At 54.7% G+C, this 20808-nt stretch overlaps 2 protein-coding genes across 3 annotated transcripts; one reads left to right on the top strand and one right to left on the bottom strand.

Annotated features, from left to right (window-relative positions):
- Nucleotides 1-136: 136 nt before the first annotated feature.
- FSD1 (fibronectin type III and SPRY domain containing 1) lies at nucleotides 137-11387 on the bottom strand. 2 transcript variants are annotated; one of them, XM_045545036.1, is made up of 13 exons: nucleotides 11218-11387; nucleotides 10142-10237; nucleotides 9843-9974; nucleotides 9007-9108; nucleotides 8439-8461; nucleotides 8136-8257; nucleotides 7345-7554; nucleotides 4124-4222; nucleotides 3159-3318; nucleotides 2719-2798; nucleotides 741-992; nucleotides 538-626; nucleotides 137-443 (listed from the first exon to the last, which is right to left on the bottom strand). In XM_045545036.1, the coding sequence occupies exons 1-13, from the start codon at nucleotides 11230-11232 to the stop codon at nucleotides 333-335; spliced, it is 1491 nt and encodes a 496-aa protein (XP_045400992.1). In that variant the 5' UTR covers nucleotides 11233-11387; the 3' UTR covers nucleotides 137-332. The 2 variants fall into 2 exon arrangements, with proteins under 2 accessions (XP_045400992.1, XP_045400999.1); XM_045545043.1 differs by having other exon boundaries at nucleotides 832-992.
- Nucleotides 11388-12630: 1243 nt separating this feature from the next.
- Nucleotides 12631-20738, top strand: TMIGD2 (transmembrane and immunoglobulin domain containing 2). The gene is made up of 4 exons (XM_045545056.1): nucleotides 12631-12708; nucleotides 15018-15377; nucleotides 19790-19843; nucleotides 20306-20738. Exons 1-4 carry the CDS (start codon nucleotides 12663-12665, stop codon nucleotides 20620-20622), a joined length of 777 nt encoding a protein of 258 aa, XP_045401012.1. The 5' UTR covers nucleotides 12631-12662; the 3' UTR covers nucleotides 20623-20738.
- The last annotated feature ends 70 nt before the right edge of the window (nucleotides 20739-20808 follow it).

Here is a 20808-nt window from a genome sequence, read left to right as displayed (position 1 = left end):
TGGATCCAGTGATTATCAGCTCAGCAAAACCCACCACCTTACCCTGCAAGAAAAGCCCATTTAACAGCTGGAAATACTGAGGTCCCAGCACCACACAACAGGCACAACCACCTGGCCCCAAAGAACCAGTACCGCGGCCTGGCCAGTGTGAGACCTTTATTAGGAGGTGAAGGAGGGAGGAGGACCCGCCTCGTGCCCACTCTCTGTTGGTGACCCCCTATCAGGAGTTAACGCTCCAAGCAGCAAGTAAGAGGAGGATGCCTGGCTGAGGCCGCCAGGCCTGGTGGCGATCCCCCTAAATACTCCAGCTGGGTTGGTGGGTGCTCGGTGACCTAGGTGAGGCTGGTGTTGGAGCTGCTGGTGGCACTGCCCCGCTTCTGCAGGCAGCACACGGAGCTGGGCACCTGCAGGCCTGTGGTTACCTGGAAGCTGCCACACCATACCTGGGGGAGAGTCGGGGCAGGAGGGAGGCTCAGCCTTGAAGCCCAGCACCCAGAGCCAGCCTTTCCTACCCCAGGGCCGCGGGGAGTGGCTCACCGTGAAGGCGGGCAGCAGCGGCTGTGTGAACTTGGCCTTGAAGGTGTGCAGCACTTGTTTGGTGCGGGCATTGTAGAAAGACAGGAGGCCTAGGGTGGAGTGGGGCAGACAGATGGGGGCAGTGGTCAGAAGCAGGGTGAGGACAAGGGAAGGAACTCGAGCAGAGGCAGCTGGGGGTGGTGGCTGGGGCTTGGGGTCACTACCTTGGTGGAAGTCACAGTGAACACCCAGGCAGTCGGGCACGGGGGCGTCCAGCACCTTGACCTTGTTGGCGTGCTTGGCCGTGAAGCTGACCTGCAGCCAGTTGTTGACATGCAGGCACCAGGACGAGGCCGTCTTGCCCAGCTGCTCGAAGCGGCCCAGGCTGCGGTAGGCCACCCCCACGCCGAACGCCTTGCTGTCTGGCTCATAGCGGACCTCCCAGTAGTGCTCCCCGCTGTCAATCAGTGTGTCCCCTGTGGGGAGGGGCGGGCAGAGGGAACTGGGTAGAACCCGGTCCCAGATGCCCCTCCACAAAGGTGCAGCCTTTCCCAGGTACGCCCTACACCACAGCTATTCCCCCAGATACTCCTTAGGCCCAACTCTTCCCTCCAGATACTCCCTATGCCACAGCTATTCCCCCCAGATACTCGTAGGGCCAGGTATTCCCTAGGCTTTGCCAACTCCCTCTAGAGACTCACTAAGCCCAGATACTCTGCAAGCCTCAGCTACTCCTTCCAGATTCTCTACAACCCCAAGCTACTTCTTTCAGACACTTCCAGGCCTTAGAAACTTTCTCAAGTTCCACCCCGTGTTCAGATCCCCCTCAGTTCTTCCCAGAAACTAGATAATCCTCAAACCCTTGAAACCGGCAGACTCCTAGTATACCCATTAGTCTCAAGTCCTCAAGTGTAGATACTCCCTCTCATCCCCAGTTCTGGCAGAGTCCAGCTACTCCCCAAGACTCAGTGACTCCCTCCTGTTGTTCTTTGAATCCAGATTCTACCCAGACCCCAACTCCTGGTGGAGGGAAGATTCTCCCATGCCTCAGCTACTCCTAAGGCCTGGAGGGCCCCTAGGTATTCCCCAAGCTAGTTACTCTCTAGGCCTCAGCTTCTCTTGGGGTCCAGATACTCCTCAGGCCTCAATTACTCTCTCCAGGTACCCTCTGAGTTGTGACATTCCTTGGCTTCAATGCCAACCAGAGTCCAGATGCTCTCTAGATCTCAGCTAATCCCTGAGATCCTCCCCAGGCCCCAGATCTGCCACCTCAGCTACTCCCCACAATGCAGCTTCTCTTCACACTCCTGCCCCTCCCAGTTCACAGCTCATCTCCATATCCCAGCTTCTCCTCAGATACAAGATAGACTCCTGTATATTAATATATTTGTTCTCCAGTTCTGCTCCTCCCTGATCTCAGCTACTCCCTCAACCACAAGTTGCCTAGGCCCAAGGACTAGCTATCTCTCTCTCTCAAACCTCAGCAACACCAAAGAGCCCCAATATCTTCCTCTGCTTTCTCCCCAAACCCCAACTCTCACCAATCTCAGATGCTCCCTGAATATTCAGATCCTCCAGAGAACCACAACTTTGTATCAGACCCTAGCTACTCCCCAGACCCCAGCTGCTCCCCAACTTCCTCCTCCCTAGATATTACAGACTTCCTCATACCTTAGCCTCTTTCTCCAGCTCTTTTCTAGACAATAACAATTCCCCCAAACTCCAGTTCCTCCACTAACTCTAGCTTCTTCAGAAGACCCAGTCATTCCTGTGGTGCTACCTTCTCCTCTGATCTTACCTATTGTCTCAGCTTCTCCTCAGCCACCAGCTACTCTCTCTGGCTCCTTCACACACTGTAAGCCACTTCCTCAAACTCCTGCCTTACTCCAGAAACCCAGCTGCTCCCCAAATCCCAGCTACTCCAGAGACTCTAGGAAATCGCCCGCAAGCTCCTGCCTAGCCACTTCTCAGCCCAGACCCTCTTTCCTTAGCTCCATAAACTCTGGCTTCCCCCAGTAATCTATCATCCCCAAATATTCCCAATCCCTCACTGCCAGAGCAACACATGTTATTGGGACCTTTCCAATATTGGAAACTTTGTGGATGGCTGCCTCTTTCTCCAGCCAAAAGAGTTCTCCCTCCAGCTCCACCACTGGGGCCCTGCCCCAAACTCCCATCTCCCTTTCTTCTTCCCCTCCTTACCCAGCACCGTGTAGGACTCAGCTGTGAAACGATCCCGTCCCCCACGACCTGAGGGCACTCTCTTGGGAGATGGAGTACCTCTGTGTGGGGCAGGGAAGAGGAAGGCTCAGGTCAGCTGTCACCTCCCCCATAGGAGGGCTTCCCTAGTCCACCCGAGCCACTGTGGATGTTTGGTCAGTCTCTGACAGCATTTGGCTCTTTCTATACACTGAGCCCCTCATATTCATGTCAGAACACGCCTGTACCCTGTCTCATCTGGAAAACTCCCATTCAACCATCAAAACCCCATTCAAAATCATCTTTTGCCTTATTCATTCTCTGGGTCCTTCCAGCCCCAGGTCTCTGCCTCCACCCCAGCTCTGACCACGCTGGGCTCTGTGTGTCCATGTCCACTTTGATCTCCTCCACCAGAGACTCGGGGACAAGAGGGGGCAGGCTACCTGGCCGGGGAGTTGACGGGAGATGCTGTCCGCCCCTTGCCATCTTTCTCGCGAGCCTTGATATCCTGCACCTTCCCGCCCATAGCGTCCCACTCCACGGAGAGGTCATCCACCCGCAGGTTCTGGTGGGATGTGGACGCATCCAGGCGGAACATGAACGCTGGGGCCAGGCAGACATGGGAGTCACAGAGATGGGGAAATCCGGAGAGACACAGAGAGAGACAGAGAGAGACGGACAGTGACCAAGACAGACCCAGATTGGGGCAGAGAACAGAAAGAGACAGGAGACATAGTCTGAGACAGAGAGACCAACAGACAAAGGCTCAGAGAGAGACAGAGACAGAAAAGCAGAGACCAAGAGAGACAAGGTGGGAAATGGCAGGAGGAACAGAACATGCAGCCAGAGGAGTGAGGACCAAGGGGTCGTTGCCTAAAGGTCTCTCAGGTCTGGAGGCATTTTCAAGCCTATTGCACTACCCTGTGCCTTCTCTGAGGATTAACCCCAGGAAAGGGGCTGAACTACATGAGGGAGTTAGGCTAGACTGCAGAGTGACTTCCGAGCAGGGCATGCAAAGGTGTCACTCTGGGAAGCTGTGGAATCTGTCTTCACTACTGATAGCCCATACCCAACTCTACAAAGGATTCATCCATTTTTTGGAAGAGAGACTGCGTGTGTGTGTATGTGTGTGTGTGTGTGTGTGTGTGTGTGTGTGTGTGTGAGGGGAGGTGTATAAAAACCATCTGGGTGTACTGGGATCAACTTTAGAAGCAAAGGACAATAGCAGGGTTGTACCAAACACTCAGGGTAAGGAAGCCACTGTGGACTGAGCTCTGAGCTTCCTGGCAGCCAGGGCAAAAAAGGCCACAGAACCCTGATTAGAGGATTCTCATTACACATTGGTCTCGGGGGCCCTGGAAGGGAGAAGCTATGGAGTCAGGGTAGGGTGGGGGCAGGAGCCAGTCACCTGGTGTCTCCAGGGTCACCGGCTCGGAGAACTCGCCCGCAACTGCCTTGTTACAGGCCTTCACACGGAAATTCATGTATTTCATGTCAAACTTGAGACCTGCGAGGCGACAGAGGGATGTCAAGACTGTGCACACTCTGAGACTCTGAGCCATGGGTGAAAGCTGGTCACCTCTCCCAATAATCTCACTGCCCTGATGCTAAGGAGCACCTTACAGACAACACTTCATCTTTGAGAAGCTGTCCTTATCCTCACCCACCTGCGGGGCTATGGATTACTTAACTCTGCCTCCAACCCAGACAGGCCAATCAGGGTGCTTGATGACCCAGTCACTGTGGTTGGTTCAGGGATGGGCACATGACCCAAACTGGCCAATCAGAATTGGCCCTGGGACTTTGTACTGTAGTAAGTAGAGTTGCTGCCCAGCTAACAGAAAGCACCCCTGGGGGAAATCTGCCTGCACATCTGGTGGCTCTCAGAGCTACAACTGCAGGGAGCAAAGGTGACTGAGGAACTTGGTGCAACCCTGGATCTACCCATGCGTGGTTACTCACAGATTCTCCACCTTCCTGATCTAGTCTTTCATTTTTATCAAGCTAGACCTCTTCTTCCCCTGGCCTTGGCAGCCTCCATCTTGCTGGACTTCCTGGGTGACAACACCTTCCCTCCTGGAACATTCTCTTCCCTTGGCACTCCCCTCTCCTGCCTGCCACCTCTGTTTCCACGGCACCCACAGCCCAGCCTCTAGCCCAGACCCACGTGTCTGGGACTCCTGGACATTGTCCTCCTCAATGCCCACTCTCAGGGGATCCCAAACAGCTCTGACACCTTCCACACTCCCCTTGCCCTCAGGGTAAAAGCCTGTTCTTCTTCTCACCTTTCTACAAATGTAAAGGACTCAGCACTTGTTCCTCTGAGGCCTTGAACAGCCTCTTCCCTTTGCCTCGAAGGCTGGGCTGTTGGGGTCTCTGCCTGGCTGTCACCTCCTCCACGTGCCCACACCAACCGCTTCCCCCTTCCCTTTCCGCTCCCCTCTTCTGAGAGTCCAGCGGGGTGCTCAGTGACACCCATCCGCTGCCCCTGAGCTACAAGCACCACCCAGAAAGTTCAGTTTCAAAAACATGGAACCCATCTGCCTGTTGGCAGTCAGGACGCAGTCCGTGCCTCAGTTTCCTTCCCTTCAAGTTAACAATCACGTGCCCCACCCTGAACAGGATTCTCGAGAGGATGAGATGAGTTGAGGAACATGAGTCCTAAACACAATCTCAAACTTCCTACTTTTCCACTCCATCAATGAAACAGCGGATTACCAATGACCCCATAGATGAGCTGTATTCATCAGTATCCTCATTTCTGTCCAAATTTGGATGGGCCCAACTTCCTGCTCGGAGGAATTCACACAGTTGCAAGTTTGGAAAAGGCGGGAGGGTGTGGTTCTAAAGGTAGCGCCTGGGAGCCCCGTGGTGCTAGAACAGACCTTGGCCATGGCAGTGGTTACTGTGGCAGTGGTTTCGCGAATTCACACGTGGCAGACAATCACACGGAATGAGCCGTGCACATGCACAAGAGTGTGTGCAAGACTGGCAAAGTGTGAAGCCACTCGGCAGACTGCAACCACAGCAATTTCCTGACTTTGATACTGAATCACACAGGTCCTTGCTGTCCTTGTTTCGTTTGTTTTGGCAACTTCCTGTGAATCTATAATTATTTCAAAATAGAAAGCTACAGCAAAACACAACAGAACCAAAAGGCGGGAGTGCCAGGAGGAGAGGTCTGTGGAATCCTATTTAAAAAGAGGGCTGTGTGTCTGTGTGTTTATTTGGATTCTCGTGGAAAGGATAAACCAATAGCTTCTCAGCCTCTTTGGCTCAAGCTGATGACTTTTCCAGCCTACAATTAGCATGCTCATTATTAACCAAGTATGCTAATTACCGATAACTACAGGCTGATTACAGCCTAAGAACAGCTAGTGAATGGTGATAGTTAAGATGTCAGCAAGCCTCTCCCCGCCCCTTAGGGTTTCCCCTGGTTCAGAATGGCTTGTTTGTTTTTTTTTTGAGACAGAGTGTCGCTTTGTTGCCTGGGCTAGAGTGAGTGCCATGGCGTCAGCCTAGCTCACAGCAACCTCAGACTCCTGGGCTTAAGCGATCCTACTGCCTCAGCCTCCCGAGTAGCTGGGACTACAGGCATGCGCCACCATGCCCGGCTAATTTTTTCTATATATATTTTTAGTTGTCTAGATAATTTATTTCTATTTTTAGTAGAGACGGGGTCTCGCTCAGGCTGGTCTGGAACTCCTGACCTCGAGCGATCCACCCGCCTCGGCCTCCCAGAGTGCTAGGATTACAGGCGTGAGCCACCGCGCCCGGCCCAGAATGGCTTTTTTATTTTCCTTCTTAAGAGACAGGGTCTCACTCTGTCACCCAGGCTGGAGTCTAGTGGCATCATCATAGCTCACTGCAGCCTCCAATTCCCAGGCTCAAGCGATCCTCCTGCCTCAGCCTCCCACATAGCTGGAACTACAGGAGCCACCACAACAGGCTAATTTTTTTATTTTTCATAGAAACAGGGTCTCACTATGTTGCCCAGGCTGGTCTCAAACCCCTGGCCTCAAGCAATCCTCCCGCCTCAGCCTCCCAAAGCGCTGGGATTACAGGCATGAGCCACCTTGCCCCAGGAGGCTTTTAAAACTCATTAGGGACCCCCATGTTTTCCATCCTTCAGACCCTCCTCTCACCAGCTGGGCGGATTCCCCAGGCTTCCTGATTTCCTACAACTGCCAAGAAGACCCCCACATACTTGAAAGGTGCCCCCAAAATGCCAGCTCTAGCAGGGAAGAGATTTTTGATCCCTGCCGCGAGGACAGCACCTGGTACGCTTGATGTTTGATAAATTAGAATCACTGCATGACCGGTAGCTGGACAGCAGAGACAAGAGGACAGAGAAGGGTGGCTTCACGTCCCATGCCTCAGTTTCCCCCGTCTGTAAAACGGTGGTGATAATGATACCCATGACGTATGGGTAAAACGCTCAACACATAGGAAGCATTCAATGACTGGCGCAGTAGCTGTCATCAATGTCACTTTCCTTATTATTACTTTCGGATATACCTGGTCAGGCTGCTGTCAGACCCCATGAGCTTTGGGGTTGATTCGTGGTGAAACGGGAGCCCGGAGGCTGGGCCAGCTGTTCAGCAGCTGGGGTCACCGCAACGGCCTTACCAGTCAGGGTGTACTCCGTCTGCCGGATGCCTTCAATGACCATCCAAGGGTGGTCCTCCTTGAGGCGGGGTGGGCCCTCAAAATTGGTGCGCCGGTACTCCAGCACATAGTGGTCGATCTTGCTGTCCTCATCCGGCATGCGCCACACCAGGGTCACACAGTTATCTGCCACCAAGGACTCGGCCAGGTCGATCACGGGGGCGCTGGGCACTGCCCAGGACAGATGCAGAGGGGTCAGGGTCCTGTACCCAGGGTGCAAGTGCCGTGCCCACCCATATGGTAGACAGCCTTGGGGATGGGGCCAACTCTGGGTCCCACAACTGGGACTGGAGCCTCTTCAAGGTGCCACCAAAGGACAGGGGTGGGGAACGCACTCTCAGGGTTCAAGCAACTTAAAAAATTAGGCTTTCTCAGGGTTCCATCATTTAGAAGCAGAGATTTTCCAGATCTGTCTACCAATTGGAGGTGTGGCTTTCTTTGGAGATCCACCATGCGTGGGGTATCTTCAGAGCCTGTTTCCCCAAGGGACATGGCCACTAGGGGCAGGGTTCCCCCAGGACGCCACTGCCCGGTGGGTGGAGCCTTCTTCCAGCCACGCCCAGGGGTGGGGCTTCATAGGACTCCATCCTCACCAGATGTGGCATTCTCAGGGCTCCACCCCCCAGACGGCGTGGCCTTCTCAGGATTCAGACACATGACTGTCAGCCTTACTCCACATCTTGTCACAAGGCCTCCCAGACCCCTGGGCCATTTCCCCAAAATCCTTGCCCTCCAGTGTGTCCCCCTCTCACCAGGCAGGAACTTGAGTGCCTGCAGCATCTGCCGCTCCTGAGCAAAGTCCACCATGAGGTGACTCATGTTGTCGCTGACCTTGGCTTTCAATGACAGCCGGAAGGCAGGGGCCATTGTCACCCTGTGGGGAAGGAGGTGGAAGCAATCTGCTGGCAAGTGTCTCAGGGGCGCCCCAGGCCTGGTCGATTGAGATGTGCGTGGGATGGGGGGAACCCCCTTCCCCATGTCCCCATGCCCCAAGTGTCCCCACCTTCACTGCAAGGGCAGGGCACTGCAACGGGGGCCAGATCCCAGCATCTTACCCATCTTTAATTTGCTTGGCAGCCTAGAGAGAAGGACAGAACAAAATTCAAAGATTTGTCTCTACCGAATCAAAGATGTGTCTAGCCAGACATGAAAGCCGAGACCCATGTGCCAGCCACTGGCCAAGCCCTGGGACAGAAACTCGGACATACCCTCCCAGACTGTGCCCCGAAGACAGAGGACAGGCTCCCACCCCCACCCAATCTCTAGCCCAGTGCCCAGTGCATACTGTTGACAGATTTAATAAAAGCACAGGGTGCCCAGCTAAATTGGCATTTCAGATAAATAATGAATATGGCCCATGTGTCACTTGGGATATACTTATACTAAGCATTGCATGGGATATACTGATACTAAAAAATTTATTCATTAATATATTTGAATTTCTGATCAACAAACACACTCTTAGCACACGGCTTGCAATCTTTGAGATATACTTATGCTAAACGTTGCCTGGGTGGGCTAAACTTATACTAAAAAATTATTCATTTATTCGAAAGGTGCATTTAACTGGGTGCGCCGTGTTTTTTCTGGCAACCCTACAGGCGCAGCATCCGAGCTGCCCACCTGAGGAAAGTCGTCGCTGTCTGTGGCCTGCAGGGTCTGGTTAGCCGTCTCTAGAAGCTCCTCGGAGCTCTCCAGGGCCCGCGTGCAGGCAGCCAGTTGGTTCTGTGGGGGGCGTGGCACTCATAAGCAGGGCAGAGGGGGCGGAGGGGGGAGGGCGCCAAGGGCAGAGACAGCTCACCCCACGGCCTCCAACCCTGGAGGGTTCCCCAGTGCCTCCAGGAACCTGAGTGCCATGGTGGGTGGGGCCTTCTTGTGGCTACACCCAGGGGCAGGACTTCTTAATGACTCTACCTCCACAGGGCATGGTATCTCAGGGCTCCACCCCCAGGATGGCATCCGTCCCTCCTCCAACTCCAGGTGGGAGAGGGAGACTGGCTCCTGGCCATACATCCGAATCACGTGGGGAATCCCTTCCTTAAAAACTCCATGCACAGGCCACACCTGAGCCCCTGGGCTCCATACTCCCTGGGGATAGGAACCTGGTATGTTAGCAAGTTGCCCAGGATGTTGGGATGCAGCCCAGGGGACCCCAGCTTGAAGCATGAGAGCCCATGGGAGCCATGGGAGGTGTAGGAGCCAGGATGATATGGTCAGATCTGGGGGACCAGTGGGAAGGGCTGAGAAACTGGGGCACTGGGTGAAGACAGGAGGGGATGCACTGAGCCAGACGTAGGGGGTGAGGATGGAGAGGGGATTAACAAGGGGTGCAGGTGGATGCGGGTTCATGGGCCATGGCCAGGGGAGAGACCAGAAACGTGGAGGAAGATGCCAAGGCCAGCTGGGCTTTGTTGAGTCTAAGGGACACGGAGCTGGCAGGGGGTGACCCCCAGCCCCACCTGCAGCTCGTAGGTCCGGCTGGCACGGTCCTGTTTAATCTTCATCAGCATGCCCTCCTTCAGCTCCTCCAGGACGGAGAAAAGGGACTGGAACTCTGCTTCCAGGTCCTCCTGCACCTTGGCCGAGTTTGCCTGCGTCAGAATAGCCGGCATTGGCCAAAGCCCGTGTTCAGCTGGGGAAACTGAGACCTGGACGTGGCCAGTCAGGGCCCAGCCTCCCACGGCATCCACGGTGACTAGCCAGTTCCTGCGGCTGCGCCCTCCTACCACCCATCCTCTGTCCCTGCAGCCGCCCTCACCTCCATGTTGAGCAGCATCTGTTTGAGGGAGTAGATGAACGTCTGAATCTCCTCGTTCTTCACGGCCAATGTTGTGATGATCTTCCGCAACGCCTCCTGCCCCGGACACACACATGAGAACACATGCATGCATGCATGCACACGCACACACGTGCACACAGGCAGGTCAGCCCCGCAGCTGGGCCAGGCTGCCCCACCTGGGCTCACAGGTCTGCCCTCGTGGAACCCAGGGAGGAGATGCAGTGGAGCTCTGTCTGCCCCTGTCTGCCCCTATATCCATCACTGAGCAGGTGGGCACCCCCATTTTACAGTGGAGGAAACTGAGGCTCAGAGAGAGCCTCTCAGGGAGGTGCAAGATCGGTGCACCAGGCCTGCCTGAGTGCAGAGCCTTCAACCTGACACCCACAACCTACACGTGGTGTGTCAGCGCTGATGGGGGGCTAGCTCAGAGGCGGAGACCCCCAGAGGAGAAGGATGCCTGTTGGAAAATGGGCTAGCTTGGCGAAAGGGTTATCTCTGGAAAGCAAAACCCCAGGGAGACGGGATAGCCTGGGCTAAAAGATAGTCTAGGAACAGGAGCCAACCCGGGGAGGGGACACCCCGAGCATGAGGCCTACCTGGAACAGGGATTAGCAAGCAGAAGGGATTACCTGGACAAAGGTGGGGCTTGGGGAAGGGGGATGCCAGGTAAGTGGGGAGGAGGAAGGGAGATGTTGAGGAAGGTGATGCCAGGAGGGAGGAAGGTGGGGTGGGCATGTTGGGAGAGGTCGCCCAGAGCAGGAACACCTGGTCCTCCTCTGGGATGGAAGGCGTGGGGGATGGGGTTCAGCCGGGACCGGGATGCTGGGCGGGGTGGGGGACACGGGGGGGGACACCCCTGGTCCCAGGCCAAGATGATGGGGGAGGGGCTGCGTCCCCAATTGGGGGAGGGGTAGATCCGGACCGGGTGGCGGCGAGGGTGGGGCCTGGGCCGCAGAGCAGCTGGGGCGGAGGGGGGAGGGCGCTGCGGCAACACCTGGTCCCCTCCCTTCGGCCTCCCTCGCTGCAGGGCCCCGCCCCGCCCCGCCCCGTCCTACCCTCTGGTCTTCCATGGCTGCAGCCCAGGTCCCCCCGGCCCGGACCGCGGGTCCCGCTCACTCTTCGAGTCCCCAAGCTGCCTTTGCCGCTGCCGGTAGCCAATGGCCCACCGAGCCCCAGCCGTCGCCGCGCCCCCGCTTAGAGCCCCATCACTGCCGGCAGTGCGCAGGCGCGCCCGCCGCAGCGCGCTGGGAAATGTAGTTCCCGGCTGGGGTCGCTGGGAGCCCGGACCTCCCGCGCACGGGGCTCGCCTTGCAGTTCTGGGAGTGACGTCTGAGCTGGAGAGGGCCCCAGGCTAGGAGACAAGGGGCTCGATCCCCGACACTGCGTGTGACCTCGACATCACCTCTAGCCCTCCTGTGCCTCAGCCTCCCCACACACCTTATCTGTTGCTAACTGGTCTAGCCCTCCTTCACGCGCCTCGCATTAGCCAAAAAGCTAAGGTCTTTGCCCAGAAAGCCTCCAATGCCTCCTTTCCATCTTCACGTTACAACCGAACTCCTATACATCCCACAAAGCCTCAGTCTCTAACATCTCCTGCAGAAGCCTTCCTGCCAGCCCAGAATCCACGGGGCTAAGAATGTCTGTGTCCAGCTCTGCCTCCCTCATCAACCCGGAAGGGCCTGGGGCTGAATGGAGCCTCAGAAAGTGTTCAGGGGCAGAGTGGGGCTAGGTGCAGGCAGGAACAGCGCCACCACAGGGGCCTCGCTGTGGTTGGGAGGACGACTCGAAGATGTTGGCTTCTCAGCTCCGAGTGAGAAGGAGGTCACTCTGCGGTTGGGTGTGAGACACTGAGGTCTCTGAGTCTGCCACCTCCTCTCGGGGGGACACTACCAACTGGGGGCTGAGGGGGTGCAAGGCCGGGAGGGGCCCCAGAACTTAGGAAACCGCTCAACTGGAGGCCCCCAAGCTTCTCCCCAGGCCCAGAGGGCAGGAGAACGCCCCACACCTACGGTAAGACCCAAAGTCATCAGAAATCCACTCTTCTGAGCTCCAAGACGAGACATTTTGGGGGCAAACTGATCAAGGCAGGGATCGGTCCATTTAATCCACCCCCCACTCAGGCCTCTGTCGCTGGCCCCTCGGCCACTCCGGGCCACCTGCTTGTCCACTGTAAACCACCCCCCCGATGCACAGACGTGTTTATGTAGAGCCGTCCAGAAAGATTTCCACTCCCTGGGATCCATTTCCCCATCCCGCCACCACTCCCATATGCACACTGCCTTTCAGATCGAAAACATTCTGGGGAAACTGAGGCACGAGGTGGCAGGAAGTGGAGCCCTAAGCAGCCTGGAACGCCGGATGTGTGCCGTCTGGCCCTGGGTGGTGGTGTCACATCTGCCTCTGCAGTGGGGGGCGGAGATTGTGGCAGGAAGTCTGTGGAGTGGAAGAGGGGTGGGGGAGGATGGGCTTCAGCTGGGACAGGGGGCCTGGTGGGCCAGGGATGGGGTCCCTGGGCACAGCACTGCTCCTGCTACTGCAGCTCTGGGGTGAGTACTTGGGCCTCCCTCCCCTCTGCACTCCCCCGTGTTGTCACCCCAGCTGCCGGGTCCCCTCTAAACTGCATTCTCTTTGCTCTGCCAAACAGGATCAATCTCCCTGTGACATTCGGAACCTTATGGGGTGGGAGGATTCAGGAAGGGGCCTCTGCTCTCCCTCCCATTCCCTCCCTCCCACTTGCTCCCGCCAGCTGGCTTTTCTTTCTTCTTCTTTTATTTTATTTTTTTAGAGACCAGGCCTCACTCTGTGGCCCAGGCTGGAGTGCAGTGGCATGATCGATCATAGGCCACTCACTCCTGGGCTCAGGCGATCCTCCAGCCTCAGCCTTGTCCCCAGTAGCTGGGACTACAGGCACCACTATGCCCTGCTACTTTTTTTTCTTTTTTTTTTGGTAAGGGTCTCACTATGTTGCCCAGGCTGGGCTCAAACTCCTAACCTCAAGTGATCCTCCCGCCTCGGCCTCCCAAAGCACTGGGATTACAAGTGTGAGCCACTGCACCTCACCAGGGTTTTCTTTCTCTATTTCCCCAACACACCAGGCTTCATCCAATCTCCAGGCCTTTGCACTTGCTGTGCCGGCTTCCTCGTACCCTTCCCCCGATGCCATCTCCCTAGCCTCGCTGCAGTGGGATCGCAAATGCCAGGCAATTGATGGGACCGCACTTTTTTTTTTTTTTTTTTTTTTGAGGCAGAGTCCCGCTCTGTCACCCTGGCTGGACTGCCGTGGCGTCAGGCTAGCTCACAGCAACCTCAACCTCCTGGGCTCGAGTAATCCTCCTGCCTCAGCCTCCCGAGTAGCTGGGACTACAGGCATGCGCCACCATGCCCGGCTAATTTTTTCTGTGTATTTTTAGTTGTCCAGCTAATTTCTTTCTATTTTTTAGTAAAGATGGGGTCTCGCTCTTGCTCAGGCTGGTTTCAAACTCCTGAGCTCAAACGATCCACCCACCTCGGCCTCCCAGAGTGCTAGGATTACAGACATGAGCCACCGCGCCCGGCCAGGACCTCACCTTCTAGGGGAGCTAATAGGCAGCTCAGACTCACCACGACCAAAAGCGAGCTTTTTCCTGCTACTCCAGTGGGTCCTCCCTCAGCGTGTGGCATCTTGGCCCAAGGCCACCACTGTTCACCCATCCTCAAGTGCAAATCTGGGGATAGTCCACCATTTCTCTTTCCCTGTCCCCCAATTCCAGCCACTTCCATTTCTTCTGGGGGCAAACTTCAAAATCTGTTGAGACTATAATCACTGCTCTCCCAGTCCCAACCCCATCACCGCGGCCTGGACAGCGTGGCTTCCCCCTCCCTGGTCTCCCAGCTGCCGGCCCTGAACCTCCAGCTCCGTAGGGCGTGTTCACCTAGGAGTCAGACAGATCATTGGGTTAAAACTGAAATTGGACCCTGTTCCTTCACAGTCCCCCTTAGTTTCACATCATACTTAGATTACAAAGTAAGCTGCCTGCATATCCCCACCCCCACCCCACCCCCGCAGCCCACAAGGCTCTGCACAACCCGCTTGGCAGCTCCCTGCCCTCCCCTCCTCCCTTTCACCCCCTTGCTCACTCTGCTCCAGCCACACGGGCCTCCTTGCTGTGCCTCCAACACTCCAGGCGCGGTCCTGCCCCAGGGCCTTTGCACATGCTGTTCCCTAAACCTGAAACACTCTTCCTTTGTACCTTCCCTCCCCCACTGGTGACCTCTTACCATTCGGGTCCCTGCTGAAACATTACCACCTGAGAGAGGTCTTCCCTAACCACCCTCCATAAGTATTAATAGGGTCTCCCTCATCTCTTCTTTTCTTTTCTTTTCTTTTCTTTTCTTTTCTTTTCTTTTTTTTTTGAGACAGAGTCTTGCTCTGTCGCCCAGGCTGGAGTGAGGTGTCGTGATCACAGCTCACTGCAGCCTTGAACTCCTGGGCTCAAGTGATCCTCCTGCCTCAGCCTCCCAAGTAGCTGGGACGAAAGATGCACCCACCCAAGGGCAGGGATTTTTGTCTGTTTTGGTCAACCACTGTGTTTGTGTCCACCGAACCCAGCATAGGGTGTGGCACACACTAGGTGATATTTGTGTCGCTGAGAGCTGGAGTCCATCTCAAAATTCCACAAGAGCTGAGCAAGTTATACCCATTTTACAGATGGGCTTGTTGAGCCTCAGGGAGAAGTGACCTTCTAAGATCATGCAGACAGTGCAGTTTCAATCTCTTACTGTAGGCTCAGTAGGGGGTGAGTTACACACGCACACACACACATGTGCACACATGCACACACTAAGAAAGGTTTCACCCACCTCTTCTCTCCTCCAGCCCTACAAGGAGCCACAAGCCTGCACGTGCACCAGGAGCCCAAGTTGCTGCGGGTTCAGCAGGGCACTCAGGTGACCCTGGCCTGCCAAGTGACACAGGCCCAGGCCTGGGAACAACTCAGGGTCGGATGGACAAAGGACGGTGACATCTTGTGTCAGCCATACATCACCAATGACAGCCTAAGCCTGGGGGTCTGCGGGCCCCGGGGCCACCTCTCCTGGTGGGCACCTGGGGTTCTCACCCTGTGGCTGGACCATGTGACCCTCAATGACAGCGGGGACTATGTGTGCTGGGCGGTCATAGAGATTCCTGAGTTGGACCAGGCCGATGGCAACGGGACACAGCTTCTAGTGGATGCAGGTATGACAGTCAACAGAGAGAGAGGGAGGTGGAATGGGGAAGATTCTAGAATCTTAAGACTCTGGAATCTCTTAGCCTGATGTGGTGGCACCTGTAGTCCCAGCTACTCGGGAGGCTGAGGCAGGAGCATGGCTTGAGCCCAGGAGTTGGAGGCTGCAGTGAGCTATGATGACGCCACTGCACTCCAGCCTGGGCAACAGAGCAAGACTCTGTCTCAAAAAAAAAAATCAAAAAACAAAAAAAGACTTGAATCTTAAACTCCTAGAAACATAAAACTCTAAATTCTTCACATCAGACTCTTAGGAACTGAAATCCTGCGAAGTTGAGAACATTAAATTCTGGAATCACAGAACCTGGTCTGGAACTTAGCATTCTAGCCCAGAACTTGGTGAACATTCTGGAAAGGGCCTCACAGTGAATATTTTCTGCTTTGTGGACCACGTGGTTTCTGCTGTGGCGTGAAAGCAGCCATAGGCAGTATGTCAGTGAATTATAGTGGCTGGTTTCCAATAAAACTTTATTTAAAAACACAGGCAGTGGGCTGAATTTGGCTCATGGGCTATAGTTTACTGACTTCTGTTCCAAAAATATCACCATCATAATTCCTCTTGAGAACATATGATTCTGGAGGTTTTTTTTTTTTTTTTTTGAGACAGGGTCTCACTCTGTCACCTGTGCAGTGGCATCATCATAGCTCACTGCAGCCTCCAACTCCTGGGCTCAAGTGATCCTCCTGCCTCAGCCCCCCAAGTAGCTGGGACTACAGGCATGTACCACCACCACACCTGGCTAATTTTTCTATTTTCAGTAGAAACAGTGTCTCGCTCTTGCTCAGGCACATCTCAAACTCCTGTCCTCAAGCGATCCTCCCAAGTCGGCCTCCCAGAGTGCTGGGATTATAGGCAAGAGCCACCATGCCTGGCCTAATTTTGGAGTTTTGATCAAAATGATTCCAGAGGCCGGGCGCGGTGGCTCACGCCTGTAATCCTAGCACTCTGGGAGGCCGAGGCAGGAGGATCATTTGAGCTCAGGTGTTCGAGACCAGCCTGAGCAAGAGCGAGACCCCATTTCTACTAAAAATAGAGAACATTAGCCGGGCATGGTGGCGCATGCCTGTAGTCCCAGCTACCTGGGAGGCTGAGGCAGGAGGATCGCTTGAGCCCAGGAGTTTGAGGTTGCTGTGAGCTAGGCTGATGCCACGGCACTCTAGCCTGGGCAACAGAGTGAGACTCTGTCTCAAAAAAAAAAAAAAAAAAAAGATTTCAGAATCTTTTTAAAAGTGCTATTGAAGTATGTCTTACATACAGATGAATGCATATATTGTGTCCAACTAGGTAGATTTGCACAACCTGAACACACCCCTGCAACCGCCTCCCCCTCAAGAACATCACATTTCCAGCTCCCAGAGATCCCTCTTGGTCGCCCCTCACAGCTGCTCCCTTCCTCCTCCGCTGTCCTGAATTCTACCGGCGTAGACCTATTTGGCCTGATTTCGTATTTCTTTTAAAGGGAGTCACTGACAGCAGGGACTGTGTGTGCTGGGCAGGCATGGGGATTCTCTGTTGTGTCCGGCTTGGTGTCTGGGAGATTCATTTACGTGGCTGCATGTAGCCGTGGTTCATTCTTTTTCCTTGCTATGGAATAGTCCAGCACATGGCTCTACCACCATTGTTAATCCAAATGTCCTACTGGTGGGCATTTAGGCAGCTGCTGCAAACATTCAAGGGCTTGTCTTTTCATGAACATATGTGTACATTTCCATTGCACCTAGGACGATTCTAGAATCTTTTTTTTTTTTAATTTTTTTTTGTTTTTTGAAACAGAGTCTCACTCTGTTGCCCAGGCTAGAGTGCCGTGGCGTCAGCCTAGCTCACAGCAACCTCAAACTCCTAGACTCAAGCGATCCTCCTGCCTCAGCCTCCCGAGTAGCTGGGACTACAGGCATGTGCCACCATGTCTGGCTAATTTTTTAATATATATTTTTAGTTGTCCAGCTAATTTCTTTCTATTTTTTTAGTAGAGACGGGTCTCACTCTTGCTCAGGCTGCTCTTGAACTCCTGAGCTCAAGCGATCCTCCCGCCTCGGCCTCCCAGAGTGCTAGGATTACAGGCGTGAGACACTGTGCCCGGCCCGATTCTAGAATCTTGAACCACAAAATAGAACCTTACTCTTCTAGCATCATAAGGACAGAAAATTCTAGGCTCTTAGAATTCAAGTATGTCTTGTCCCTAAGGAGGTGAATATTGGTTCTTGGGAGGCAAAAAAAAAAAAAAGCCAAAACCAAATCTTACCCTTTTTATGTATAAAGCTTAGATACACATACTGGAACATAAGCAGATTTACAATATTTCTGTGGTATTAAAATTTCATGGAGGAAGAGATTAAGGTTTCAAAAACATCTAAAAAGTCTCCCTGGGGACAGATAATGAAAAGAAGGTTGAGAAAGACTGAAATAAAGGAACAATTCTAGAGCCTTAGAATTGCGGTGTCTTAAATACTTGAAATAGACCCTTAGAATTTTGCAGTCTCAGAATGTATAAGGGCAGAGAATTCTAGAATTCTAGAATCCAGAATTGAAAGCCAGCCACTCTTAGTTTGGGCACAGTGGCTCACGCCTGTGCATTTTGGGAGGCTGAGGCAGGAGGATCACTTGAACCCAGGAGTTTGAGGCTGCAGTGAGCTGTGATCGCATCACTGCACTCCAGCCTGGGTGACAGAGCAGGGAAATCCGGTCTTTAAGAACAAAAAAGAAAAAAAGACATCCACTCCAAAAGCCAAAAGGAACTTTCTAGATCAGCAAAGCCAGGCATCTCATTTTACAGATGAAAAAGCTGAGGCCGGGAGGGGGCTGAGATGTGTCCTGGGCAGTACACAAGGCAGAGATGCAGCACGGTTCCTCTAAAGCCCAGCTCACAGGTGCCTGCCACTCTACCATGATACCCCTTATGGGCCAAACCTGTGCAGGTGCCTGGGACCAAGCTGCCCCAGGCTGAGGACTCTGCTTTGTAGGTGGTTACTGCTGGCCTGGGGCACGTGCCCAGCCTCCATCTGGCAGAACAGAGCACCTGGATCCCAGCCCCAAGAGACACCCACACTCTTCCAGGGGGCAGGACCCGCCCACTGCCGCCTGCCTCAAGGGTGGTGTGTTATGACTGTTTTCCCGGCCCCCGCACCCCTCCAACGTCAAGGGGGCAATTAGCAATTAGCAGAGGCGGGGTAGCGGAGGCGCCAGGCTACGCGTTGGCAGCTGCTAAGAAGGGAGCTGGCTCCAGTCCAGCTCTGCACAGCTGGCCTCCTCGCCCCTAGAACAGCAGCTAGGCAGCCTGCAGGGACCCCCTGCCAACCTCTGCAGCTGCAAGATGAAGGCGTTGTGGGTGCTGGACCTTATTTTAGTCACAGCATTCAGAGCTTTTGGCTGGAGTTCATGTAAGTTACACAAACCTGAATTCAAGCCTCCTCGTCATATACTTGCTGTGTGACCTTGGGTGAGTAACTTGACCTCTCTGTGTCCGTTGGTTCAGCTGTCAAAATACAGCTAGTGGTGCTTTCCTTGCCAGGTTGGGTGAATTTAGAGTGGTTATAGCTAAAGTGCTTAGTATAGGGCCAGGGACATAGTAAGTGCTCAATAAACACAAGTGGCTCTTTCCATTATCTGTGATGCTGATTATCCAGCAAGACACAAATGTTCAGGCTGGTGGAAGGGTGCTTTTTTCTGAAACAGGGAAGGAGTGGGGAGCTCCCTGCTGCCTCCTGGATGTGGGACCCCAGACAAGTGAGTTAGACAGTCTGAGCCTCAGTTTCCCCATCTGAAAAATGGGCTTGCCGCAGAGTAGAGGCTCAAAAAACAGGAGGCATGGCCAGGTGGCCCACACCTGTAATCCTGTAATCACATCATTTTGAAAGGCTTAGGCAGGAGGATCTGTTGAAGCCAGAAGTTCAAGACCAACTTGGGCAACATAGTAAGACCTCCATCTCTACCAAAAAAAAAGCAAGTGAAAGAAAAAAAGAAAGAAAAGAAAAGAAACAGCCAGGAGCCGTGGCGTATGCCTGTAGTCCCAGCTACTTGGGAAGATCTTTTGAGCCCAGTTAGTTCGAGGTTGCAGGGAACTATGATGACACCCACTACACTCCAGCCCAGGCCACAGCATGAGACCCGGTCTCTAAAAAACAAAAAACCCAAACCATAAAAGATACACTGGCAGTTATTCCACAGTAACCCAACAAGATGGGAATGGCGAGCCTCATTTTTCAGAAAAGGAAACCGAGGTTCAGAGTGAGCACCTACCTACCTTAAGTCACATAACCTAGCAGAATAGGAACACTGTGGTCTCACACGGAGTGAGAGGGAGCTCTGAGGTCAGAGGGTGCAGGAGGCTGGCCCTGAAGGTGGGGACACCCTCCCGCGACATAGATTTCTTCTCTGCAGACCCCACGCTGAACGCGAACCTGACCTCCAGCTTCCCAGGTGAGCCCCACTCGCATGTCCCTCCCCCAGCGCCGCCAGCCCACCCCGCACCCTGTGCGCCCTTCCCCCTCACACTGCCCTGCCCCCACCCTCACCCCAGGACTGCTCTATGTGCTGCCGACGGCGGGGGCCGTGGCTGCGATCGCGCTGGGCGCTGGGATCTGGGGCTGCCGCCGCCGCCGCCAGGGACTGGACGCAGGTGTGCGGCGGGTGGACGGGTTGCCCGCGGGCGACCTCGCGTGGCGAACGCGGGAACTGCAGCCGCGTGTCAAGGACAGACCGCATCGGCCCCGCACCCGGCACCCCCCATCCAGTCTTGGGGAAGGACGGAAGGTGGGCTCCGAGGGGATGGCGAAGCCTGGCCCTCACACTCGCGTTTTCCAGAAATATGGGACAAAGGGCCCGGAGGTGGGCCGGAGAGCGCCGGGCTCTCTCAAGTGACTGTCCCCCGATGCCCCTTAGGAAATCCACTGTACAGCAACGTCCTGTTCCGGCCTCGGGGCTCCCCAAAGAAGAATGAGGCCGGGCCTGGAGAGGGGAAGGTGCAGGCCACCCCCGGGAAGGACCAGAAAGGCCAGAGCATCTATTCAACCTCTTTTCCCCAGCCTGTCCCCCACTACCCGAATCAGACCCCTAAACCTTGCCCCAGCCCGGAGCCCAGTCACTATGTCCCCATGGCCAGGGTCTCTCCCGGCCCAAGCCCCGCTGGGCAGCCAAGGCCGAGAGGGCTCCCTGAAGTGGGGCACTCAAAGAGGACCCCACCACCGGTGGCTACGTGAGGGTATGACTGCTTCCAGGGGGTACAGCAGCCCTGTCCTGAGACCCCTGTCCTCATTTCTATGATGATAGATCCCCCTTCCCTGAACACTCAATAAAGACCCATGAATAAAGCAAAGCTAGAGTATGTGGTGATTTGGGGGTGCTAAGAGATGTGAGGGGTCATCTGGGAATCCCAGAGCCCACTG

Source organism: Lemur catta, chromosome 1, assembly GCF_020740605.2.
Source record: "Lemur catta isolate mLemCat1 chromosome 1, mLemCat1.pri, whole genome shotgun sequence".
In the NCBI taxonomy this organism is placed as follows: domain Eukaryota; kingdom Metazoa; phylum Chordata; class Mammalia; order Primates; family Lemuridae; genus Lemur; species Lemur catta.
Note: the sequence above shows the minus strand (reverse complement) of the source record. Positions and strands in the feature narration are given on the sequence as shown.